Source organism: Hoplias malabaricus, chromosome 5 (genome assembly GCF_029633855.1).
Source record: "Hoplias malabaricus isolate fHopMal1 chromosome 5, fHopMal1.hap1, whole genome shotgun sequence".
NCBI classification, from domain to species: Eukaryota; Metazoa; Chordata; class Actinopteri; order Characiformes; family Erythrinidae; genus Hoplias; species Hoplias malabaricus.
Window position 1 is genome coordinate 4,954,666 of NC_089804.1, and position 11,684 is coordinate 4,966,349.

Sequence of the window (11,684 nt, forward strand, 5' to 3'; positions counted from 1 at the left end):
TGTGTTTTTCCATTCCGATAAGACTAAGATTTCTTATGGGAATAGAACCTTGAATTATTAGCTTTTGCTTTAAAATGTAAGCCTTGTGTACTTCTGGTCCACAGTGATGTACTTCAAGGTCAGTAAGGTACCCACAGAGAGAAAGTAAAAATGTCCATTTTGAAAATGACTTGTGAAAATGTCCTCAAATAAATGTATTCAACACTCCATGTCCTGAAGCCCTCAAATCCTGAACGTTCCACTGAAAAGAGAATGCAAGATATGAGTTTTGAAGAGCACATTAGACATTATCACATGTAAACACTTGTCATAAAACACCTGGTCTTGGGCATGCCCTATTCCAATGACATGTTCTGATGATTGTCCACAGCCCATACAGCGGGTTATAGCATGTGCTGTAGACCACATTGTGTTCTCATGTTTTCCCCAAACATATTAAACTCTTAAGTAAACTAGTGTACACTGAAATGTACCGAAAGGTGTTTTCAGTAGAACATGCACAATGTATGATTTGACTAGGCGGTCAGGGTGGTTTTTAAAGAAATGTTTAGAAAACATACAACTGCTGTCTTACCAGCTGCTGCTCTAGATCTTCTCCTCCTCATAGTCAGTGGTGATAGCGTTTCCAGCCTCGCAACTGTACTCCCCAAACTCCTCCACACTGTGGGACCCTCTCTGGATGATAATCTTGACTGGGACCTTCACGTCCACTTCCTCAGCATGTTGACAGTGAGTTTGGTGTGGGGAGGGATTGTGGTGGGCAGGGAGATGCGGATGCTATTTCGCTCGGTCCTGGTGTTGCTGGTTCCCTTCTCCACAGTGAAGGTGTTACTCAGGGATAAGTTCCGCTCTGCCTTTACTGCGCCTATGTCTACGCTGAAGGACATTCCAAAGGTGATCTGGGTGGAGTTGCTGAAGCTGAAGCTGTCAGTGATGGATCCCTCATACTCTCTGGACAGCTCAGTGGAGAAGCTTTGTTCATGGTCTCCATGGTTTATGCAGCATATGGAGTCGATGGTGACAGATCTGGTCTGCTCTTTCTTCTGGCCCCAGAGGAGCTCGGTTTTTATGGTGGCCTTCCCCGGCTTCAGAGGGCGAGCGTGAGACACTCTGTTGTCAAACCAGCTGTACCTAGGCACATCTTGAGAAGCCCTGGCCACCATCTGAGTACCCCCTTTGTTAACATGCTCGTAGAGGACCCATGCTCCTCTCTGCACCTTGTGGGATGAGGCCACATCATTGAATGTGCCATAGCATAGGTTGGTCTCATTGGTGAGGACGAGGCTCTTGCCTTCATAGTTGGGGTGCTCATAGAGTGTGATCTGAGGATTTGTCAGGTCTTCTGTTATTATGTCTAGTGAGGAAAAAGAATCATTGCGTTCCAGGGTGGGATATTCTCCTTCTTCATAGACATAATGAGTGCCGCCGTAGTTGACATCTGTAAATGCCACCCAGGGATTCCCGATCACCTTCAGAGAGGAGATGCAGTTGTCAAAACTCTCCACCACGAAGTCAGGGACAGAAGAAGTGAACTCCCTGCTGATGCCATTGAAATTGCAATGTTCATAAACAATAATCTTGCTCATGGTGCCGTCTCTGCAGTCAGTACTGACGGAGATAATACAACAAGTCTGTGAAAAGTCAGCGGAACACCTGCTTTAAATAGTAGTCCTTGGTTAGGGAGGAGCTAGAGTATGAAATGCCATGAATCCAGGCAAACAGGAGTTCAGAATGCAGAAAGCCACTCAGTACTGGAGCCACAGCATTTTAGGTTTCATGGTTCCTTCCTCCAAATTTTCTCTCAATTAGACATTTGTATCATGAATATTTGATGTTATTAATAACATTTTAAACAAATGAATAAGGACTAGACTTGATTTTCTAATCTTGGTTGAGCTTTAAATTCCTTTTTCATACCTGGACAAGAGGTTTGAGAAGAGAAACATACAAAGACATGGAAATACGCTATTGGGGTTATGTCAAGTTGGTTTGTGGCATTATTCATTGTCTTTGAAATGAGAAAAGGACATGTGTACTTGGGTAGTAGTTTCCTACACTCTCCCTCAAACCAGATATCCCTCCTCAGGCTCTCTCTTCAGGTTGGCAAGAAAGTGCAGGTTCTCAATGACGATTAGCAACATTCTCATTTCACCTTAGTGGTCTTTAACTGAGGAAAAAGACAAAGTGCTCCAATCCATTGGTGTTGATAGTGTAATGAACTGATATGATGCATGCTTATTTTAGCCCTCTGTTCTGGCCAAGCATTAGGTCTTCCAAACAAGGTTCAATCAGATCATTTCTATGCATGCGAACAAATGGGCACAGTAACAGATGTTCTGATTATGGAGCCAGTATCGCCCTGTCTCATCTGTTCAGAACTTTAGATCATGTGTTAGAGGGTGTCCTCTGCTTTGTCCAATGGCTGGAGCTGCCACTGTGGTGATGGTCAATGACAGTGAAAAAATGATCACACCCGTAAAGGTTACACGCTTCATGTCAAGTTGTAGCTCTTCTTGTTTCCCAAACAATGTTTCAGAAGTGTTTGTTGTAAAAGATTAGAGAATTTATAGCATGAAGAAGATAACATTATAAGTGAAAACATCATAGTGAACGTATCATATGTCCTCTTATCTGCTAAAAAGATATGAAGGAGGTTTGTATGTGTCTGTCTGTGTATGACAGATATGATATCTGTGTGTGATCAAGGTCATAACCAAGGTGAGCTAAGGCCAGAGAAACGGGAGAAGATTTTATAAATCTTAAATTTTTGGTTTTAAAAGAATAAATCATTCAGGGAATAAAATCCAAAACACAAAGTTAAAGCAGAATCACACATTAACCCTTTTACAGCCAAATGATCAGGAGAAAATTACTGATCTCTTGTGTAAAACACTAATTCTTCTGGTTTTACAGAGTGATAGTACATTAAACACAAACACATAATTAGGAAAACAAGAAAGCTCAATTTTTCATTGATAGTTCAGAAAAGGTTGTCACTCCCCTCTGCATCACTCTCCACTGGAGCGACTGGTAGAAAAAGCAGAATAATTATCTTTATTAATCCCTTTACGGAAACTGATTCTCTGCATTTAACCCATCAGTTGTGGTGAATACACACTAGTGATCAGTTCCAGAAGCCACATACACTCGGGCAGTGTGGGATCAATAAAGACAAGTCTAACACACAAACACAACCGGAGCAACAGGCTGCAACCTCCTTAGCACACAGGGAGCAGTTTGGGGGTTAGGTGTCTCACTAATGCCACGGCTGCCCCAAAAGGCTTTAGACAGGTGTTTATCCAACTAAGCCACGGTACCTTGTGCAGATCTATGATGGGTTCTCAATGGAGTGGATCATATATGTCACCATGGACAAAACCAAGACAGGTAGACAGCACCATAACAGCCAAAATACCAAAAGTATAAGTAGCACAACAGTACAGTTTAATAAGAAAACTAAAGAAAACAACATTTATGTTGTGATTTATGTAGTGAACCTGAGACGTACACATCGTTCAGAATTAAAAAACATATTTGGCAGCTGAGTCTAAGCTCAGTTTAAAGTCTGAAACAATAATTTTACTCAGTGACACAAACATGTTGGGGGAATACGTGTTTTCACTTCTTCAAAGTCTTTCCCAGCACAGACAAATTTCCCATTTTTATTTCTCATAATTACAGGCCATGGTTCTTTGTTAGTTTCCATATGTCAACATAAGTAACTAGCAACTCAAGGCTTCTTTCGTTCTTACAGTGCAGCACACACACTGAGAAACCCTGTACAGTAGATCTCAATTAAACAATATTAAATTAACTAAATGTACTATGATGTAATTATGACTGAGGTTAAGATGCACATATTATTACTGTGTCTAGTGAAATAAATGTGTGTGTATTATTCAGTGTGTATTAATTATATGGAGAATGTGATCAAATGTAGCACCTTTGTTAAAGGACAATACAAACAACTTGACTTGATCTGATATTAACTTTTATTTGGTCTGATTATCTATTTTGACATTTATTTATGTATACATTAAATTCATTTCTGTATTTACACATTCATGCCTTCATTCCTCTCTGTATTTTCACTCTTATGCATCTTTTGATTTCAGTATGTTATGGGAATTCTTTCCTTTATCCCAAGACATGTTCCCAAATTGTTATAGCATTCCTCTAAGTGCCACCAGTGAGAAATCCAACAACCCAAAGGAATAAAGAGTCAAAGCATTCACTCCAATCTCTAGTTCATTCACACGTTCACAGTGATGTGTTTAGGGCAGTTCTCACGCACCGTTCTTAATCCCTTTTACTTCATTTGTTTTGTTACCTCATGTTCCAGACTTCCCCATAAAGTGTCCCATTTCCCTCTTTCATAAATGAAGATCATAAGGACTCACCACACACTGTGTACTGCACTACACTTCCCTGTGTGATCTCAGGGCCAAAGGGTCAAATGCAGGGCAGGAATTTCCAAATAACTCATATTTTACATTCTGTAATTCCACATTTTTGCTTTTAATTTTTTTTTCTGCATTTCAACCTTCAAATGTCATGTCCTTAAACAAACACTTGTGTCCCAATGTAATATTAAACAGTGCAATTCATCTTATTTGATAAAAGCTTTTAAATCTTTTTCTTTTCTTCTCTTTAGTCCAAATATTTTCTTTACTCATTTAATCCCATCGGTCACAACAGTGACCAAAAACAACACTTTATTCAGTAACATTTTTAAGGCTTGTTTCTGAAAATCTGCAATGAAGCAATTTCAACAAAAAAGGCTGGTTTGATGACAGTTTGTTGACCAAGGGTCATTTCTGGCTCAGAATGGACCAGAGTCTCTGATACAGACAAGAGCCAGCAATTATTTTCATTTGTTTGTATTTTACTGGATTTGGAGCGTTTTCTTTATTCACAGCCCTCCACTCTCTACCCACACTAATTAATAATGTCATCACTGTGGAGAACTGTAATTAAAAAGTGTTGAGTAACTCAGAATCAACTTAAAAACATTTTGTTTAAAAAAGGGGATGTTTTTTCACTCTCTTACTTTCACTTTAGGATTTCAGCCTGTTACATTCAGTTTGAAAACCCACTCTGTAAAATTCTCTCTTAAACATCTGGGACCCAGAGTACTTTGATTTGACATTAACCCTTATTTTTCTGTACATTTATTTCCACATGTATTTTTTTTATACATTAAATTTACTTTGATGTATTTAGGGCAGTTCTCAAGCACAGCTCCTTTCTATGATTATGTTCTGTTACCCTCATGTCTCAGACATCCCCATAAAGTGTCCCAGTTCCCTCTTTCGTAAATCAAGAGCATAAGCACTTTCTCATCTACTGTATCACACTTCCCCCTATGATCTCAGGGCCAAAGTGTCAAAGCCAGGGCAGGTCAAACTGCCCCTAGACCAACAGGATGCTCATGGATATGTTGAACATGCAGAAATAGACATCCCTTATTCTGTCTGAAGAATTTATGTGAAGACACTCTCTATGATTTCTACTCATCAAGCTCAAGTTCCCAAGCAGTGAATATTTTGTATCAGAACGTTCTGTATCACTGGTAATCGCTCAGCACGAGGAGGGTAATGATTAGTATACGTGATTAAACGCCTCCTTAAGCATTTCTCCATCACAAGTTTTTACACATATTGACATTTTTATTGCTGTATTTCCACATTTCTCCTTCAAATTATTTTTTTTTATATCCAAATTCCTCTATATATTTATTTTCTTTCTGTATTTTCACATTTCTACAGTTCACATCTATAATAAAACACTAATATAATATTAAACTTAGTGTAATTAATCTCTTTTGATATAATTATTTTATTATTATTATTTTCTTTACCCATATAGTCCCATCTGACCATGAAATCACTTTATTCAGTAACATTTTCAGAGGCTTATTGCTGAAAACCTGCAATGAAGCGATTTCAGCAAATAGGCAAAAGTGCAGTGTAACGTGTTTAGAGTAAATTTTCTCGTGACTAGCGTTAAAATTTTCTTAGTGTCTTCTTTTTAATCAGCTGTTTTGAAGAACAAGGGTCATCACTGGCTAAGAATGGACTGGAGACTCTGATATAGAGTTCTTATATAAACCACTGGAGACATTGGAGACAAATTATTTAATTTGTTTCTATTTTATTGGATTTTTTCTTCCATCCACAACAGACCAAGAATATTACACATTTCTTGTCATGTTTGGACAATTTAAAGACATTCAGGAGTCTCAAAGCCTGCGGATCAGTGAGAGGGTCTTCAGAGCTGGACGTTGTGAAGCACATGGTCCTGAGGATCTATGAACAACAACAACAATAAGCAAGGTAAGAGTATGAACAGCACATCAGACATTAACATGGTTAAGAAAGGGTCATAAAGCAGTCTGCTCTGTGTCTTACCAGCTGCTGCTCTAAAGCCTTTCCTCCTTGTACTCAGCGGTGATAGAGTTGCCGGCTTGGCACCTGTACTCCCCAAACTCCACCGAGCTGCGGGTTCCACTCTGGATGGTCATCTTGACTGGGACCTTCACGTCCACTTCCCTCCTCAGCACGTTGACGGTGAGTTTGGTGTGGGGAGGGATTTTGGTCGGCAGGTTGATGCGGATGCTCTTTCGCTCGGTCCTGGTGTTGCTGGTTCCCTTCTCAACAGTGAAGGTGTTACTCAGGGAGAAGTTCCGCTCTGCCTTTACTGCACCTATGTCTATGCTGAAGGATGTTCCCCAGGTGATCTGGGTGGAGTTGCTGAAGCTGAAGCTGTCAGTGACAGATCCCTCATACTCCCTGGACAGCTCAGTGGAGAAGCTTTGTTCATGGTCTCCATGGTTCAAGCCGCATATGGAGTCGATGGTGACAGATTTGGTCTTCTCTTCCTTCTTGTCCCAGAGGATCTCAGTTTTAATGATTGCCTTCCCCAGTTTCAGAGGACGAAGGTGAGACACTCTGTCATTGAACCAGCCGTAGTTAGCCACATCTCGAGAAGCCCTGGCCACCATCTGAGCACCTCCTCTGTTACTGTGCTGATAGAGGACCCATGCTCCTCTCTGCACCTTGTGGGATGACGCCACATCGTTGAATGTGCCATAGGCCAGGTTGGTCTCAGTGGTGAGGACCAGGGTCTTGCCCCGGAACTGGTCATGCTCGTAGAGTGTGATCTGAGGATTTGTCAGGTCCTCAGTCACTAGCTCTAAGGAAGAAAAATCATCATTGGACCCCACCATGGGATATTCTCCTTCTTCATAGACGTACTGAGACCCGCCGTAGTGGACATGCTGATATGCCACCCACGGATTCCCGATCACCTTCAAAGAGGAGATGCAGTCGTTGAAGTTCTCTGCCACTAAGTTGGGGACAGAAGAAGTGAACTCCTTACTGATGCCCCTGAAGTCACTGTGCTCATAAACAATGATCTTGCTCATGGTGTCTTCCCTGAGGTCAGTGCAGATGGAGATGAGACGATAAGTCTGTGAAAATTGCAAACTTCTGCTTTATATAGCACTCCTTTCCTGGGGAGGGGTAACAGGGATATGCAAATGCCACCGATCCCAAAACCCAAACCAGTTGCAGCAAACCTACAATTTCCATCAGGCAACTCAAGGTTAAGGAAGGCAGTGTCATTAGTGTCATGTGAAAGCTCATTCAGCATTGCACTAAAGCAATGCATATTTCACACCCCCTTCACTGCTTCAGAGATAACACAGTACCATTTATAGGCATGCTTCACATCCCCACATCCCCATTTCCAAATAAGATATAGTATATGTAGAATATATATATATATATATACACACACACATACACACACACACAAGTGCAATAATGTGCAAATCATTTAAACCCTGAATGTTTCTTTCCACAGCTGGTTGAATGACAAAATATCTCACATTCGCCCTCTGAAGGCAGGGAAGTGCCTCATCAATGCTGAGATCCTCTGGGATAACAAGGAAGAGAACAACATATCCATGAAATTCAACTCCATATGCGGCATAAACTGTGAGGCGCGTGAGAAATGCTTCTCCGTTGAGCTGTCCAGAGAGTATGAGGCATCCATCACTGACACCTTCAGCTTCAGCAACTCCACCCAGATCAACACTGGAACATCCTACAATGTAGACATAGGCCCATGGGAACTTTTATATTTTTTTGTAAAATATTTGCCCATTTTGATTTGATGCAAGCAACGCACTCCAAAAAAGTTGGGATTAGTTTACCACTGTGTTGCATCACCTTTTTAACAACACTATGTATGTGTTTCAGAAGTTGTTGTAATTCTGAAAGTGAACTGTTTTCTGATTCCTCCTTGTTATATGGATTTCAGTTGCTCAACAGCTCAGGCTCTCCGTTATAGTGTTTTTGTTTCATAAAGTAGTTTTAGTGGGGGACAGGTCTGGAGGAGTTTAGTGTTAATTTAAATATATCAGATGGTGGGCGGCGCAGTGGAGCAGCAGGTAGTGTCTCTGTCACAGCTCCAGGGTCCTGGAGGTTGTGGGTTCAAGTCCCGCTCTGGGTGACTTTCTGTGAGGAGTGTGGTGTGTTCTCCCTGTGTCTGTGTGGGTTTCATCCGGGTGACTGTCTGTGTGGAGTGTGGTGTGTTCTCCCTGTGTCTGCGTGTGTTTCCTCCGGGGGACTGTCTGTGAGGAGTGTGGTGTGTTCTCCCTGTGTCTGTGTGGGTTTCCTCCGGGTGACTGTCTGTGAGGAGTGTGGTGTATTCTCCCTGTGTCCGCGTGGGTTTCCTCCGGGTGACTGTCTGTGAGGAATGTGATGTGTTCTCCCTGTGTCCGTGTGGGTTTCCTCCGGGTGACTATCTGTGAGGAGTGTGGTGTGTTCTCCCTGTGTCTGCGTGGGTTTTCTCCGGGTGACTGTCTGTGAGGAGTGTGGTGTGTTCTCCCTGTGTCCGTGTGGGTTTCCTCCGGGTGACTATCTGTGAGGAGTGTGGTGTGTTCTCCCTGTGTCTGCGTGGGTTTTCTCCGGGTGACTGTCTGTGAGGAGTGTGGTGTGTTCTCCCTGTGTCCGTGTGGGTTTCCTCCGGGTGACTATCTGTGAGGAGTGTGGTGTGTTCTCCTTGTGTCCGCGTGGGTTTCCTCCGGGTGACTGTCGGTGAGGAGTGTGGTGTGTTCTCCCTGTGCCCGCGTGGGTTTCCTCTGGGTGACTGTCGGTGAGGAGTGTGGTGTGTTCTCCTTGTGTCCGCGTGGGTTTCCTCCGGGTGACTGTCGGTGAGGAGTGTGGTGTGTTTTCCCTGTGCCTGCGTGGGTTTCCTCTGGGTGACTGTCGGTGAGGAGTGTGGTGTGTTCTCCCTGTGTCCGTGTGGGTTTCCTCCGGGTGACTGTCTGTGAGGAGTGTGGTGTGTTCTCCCTGTGCCTGCGTGGGTTTCCTCTGGGTGACTGTCGGTGAGGAGTGTGGTGTGTTCTCCCTGTGTCCGTGTGGGTTTCCTCCGGGTGACTGTCTGTGAGGAGTGTGGTGTGTTCTCCCTGTGTCCGCGTGGGTTTTCTCCGGGTGACTGTCTGTGAGGAATGTGGTGTGTTCTCCCTGTGTCCGCGTGGGTTTCCTCCGGGTGACTGTCTGTGAGAAGTGTGGTGTGTTCTGCTTGTGTCCGCGTGGGTTTCCTCCGGGTGACTGTCTGTGAGGAGTGTGGTGTGTTCTCCCTGTGTTTGCGTGGGTTTCCTTCAGGTGACTGTCTGTGAGGAGCGTGGTGTGTTCTCCCTGTGTCCGCGTGGTTTTCCTCTGGGTGACTGTCTGTGAGGAGTGTGGTGTGTTCTCCCTGTGTCCGCGTGGGTTTTCTCCGGGTGACTGTCTGTGGGGAGTGTGGTGTGTTCTCTCTGTGTCTGCGTGGGTTTCTTCCGGGTGACTGTCTGTGAGGAGTGTGGTGTGTACTCCCTGTGTCTGCGTGGGTTTCCTCCGGGCCTGGACCAACCACAACCCTGAATTGGATAAGCGGTTATAGATAATGAATGAATGATATCAGATGGTTTTTAAAGAACGGAAATGTTTGCATTAAAGCCTATTGTTGTATAGAGGCCTATTTTGCATATAGTCCTATTATTAGACATTCTCAGTCCTCTGCCTCAATCTCATGGTATGGCTGTCAATCCAAATTAAGAATATTATAATGCTAATTCATGTTAACATCTTTAACATATCTATATGCACATGCAGCAAGCATGTGTCCCTAGAGTGGTGGGCATCCATCACTGCAGTGCCCGGGGAGCAGTCAGGGTTAAGAAAGGCCTTGCTCAAGGGCCCAACAGTAGCATCATCACCCGATCATCAATAGCCCGGTGCCAGTAACAGTACAAAGAAATACAACCAGAAAAATAAATGAGCCGTAACGAAAGAAAGAAAGAACACCAAATTTCAAAGCCTGAAGATCTAAACAGAAGACAGAATGTTCTGTACAAACATTATCTAAATATCAAAATATTTCAGATTTTACCAAGTAAAGCTTGCAGTTTCTTCCCATGAAGAGGCTGTCGTCGCTCTGCAGTGGGATTGACCTTGTTGATCCCTCCAGTCAGGTTAGAATTCAGGAGTACATCAACACTAAAGAGTCCCATAATTAGCACTCATGCCATCCCACTGGCTGTAGGTTGTGTTTTTGCAGTCTCCCAACAATGAGCTGAGACAGTGGTGGTGTCATCATTTCCCAGTTTCACCCTATAAATTGGAAAGAAAAATATATTTACCACCAGGAAGAGATTGCTACCCTATATATTTTAAATTACTATTTAAAAATTAACAAGTGCAAAAAATACTTACTTCTGACTTCTGAAGGTTTGCAAAATGTAGCTTCACGCTCACTTTCACCCTCACAAACCTTTGGTTTGAGACCTTTGGTTGGAGTATTATTGGTGAGAACCCTTTTCATGTCTGCTAACAAAGATGGAATCTCTGAAAAATATTTTCAAAAAAACAGTGATAATATAGAACAATAGTATAAAAAAAACCGCCCAAAACAATCATAATGCAAAAAAAAAAAAAAAAAAAAAAATTGAAATATCATATATCTGCCACTATATTTTCAATAGTGAATTCTCCTACCAGCAGAAGACACATTTTGAGCAGCAGGAAGCAGGTGGCTATACATGTAGAGCTGGGTATCACCACTGATTTCCTGAATTGATTCAATTCTGATTCACAATTCGATTCACAATTCAATATTGATTAATTTAGGAATATTTCAGTTATAATGACAGGTTTTGTTTGGATATGAAAATAGATTTTCAGAGAATATTGTAATTGCTCAAGGAACCCTAAACCTACCATTAATTAAAACATATGTTAGTACTTGAGCTCCAGCCATATTTAAGTAAATGAACTACAGTAATCCCGCGCTACTTCGCGGTTCATCTTTTGCGGATTCGCTACTTCGCAGGTTTTTTCAAGGGGGCTTATGGCCGCTATATCACCGCAGTAAAGTTGGCTCAGTTCGATATTCGCCAGACATTCACCCACGAATATCCTGGTTATTTAAAAAATGTACTCGCCAAATGACTATTTCAGTGCAATTACTACATATTGTGAACTTATTCACACACACTGGCGTTCAATGTTTTTACTGCTGTAAGATGTGAAAATATCATTATGTGATTTACAGGTGAGTTCTTTCTGGCGGAGAAGCGCTTTAGCGACGCAACTTCTTTTCAAAATAAAAGTCTTGGGTATGAGGCATTTAAATATCAG

General features: G+C 42.3%; 1 protein-coding gene and 1 pseudogene across 2 annotated transcripts; both read right to left on the bottom strand.

Annotated features, from left to right (window-relative positions):
- Positions 1-585: 585 nt before the first annotated feature.
- LOC136697982 (epidermal differentiation-specific protein-like) lies at positions 586-1,586 on the bottom strand (annotated as a pseudogene).
- Positions 1,587-6,150: 4,564 nt separating this feature from the next.
- On the bottom strand, positions 6,151-10,893 carry LOC136697981 (epidermal differentiation-specific protein-like). Of its 2 annotated transcripts, XM_066673359.1 has the most exons (5): positions 10,761-10,893; positions 10,438-10,658; positions 7,892-8,109; positions 6,411-7,513; positions 6,151-6,308 (listed from the first exon to the last, which is right to left on the bottom strand). In XM_066673359.1, exon 4 carries the CDS (start codon positions 7,424-7,426, stop codon positions 6,422-6,424), a length of 1,005 nt encoding a protein of 334 aa, XP_066529456.1. In that variant the 5' UTR covers positions 7,427-7,513; positions 7,892-8,109; positions 10,438-10,658; positions 10,761-10,893; the 3' UTR covers positions 6,151-6,308; positions 6,411-6,421. The 2 variants fall into 2 exon arrangements, with proteins under 2 accessions (XP_066529456.1, XP_066529455.1); XM_066673358.1 differs by having other exon boundaries at positions 6,411-8,109.
- Positions 10,894-11,684: the final 791 nt, after the last annotated feature.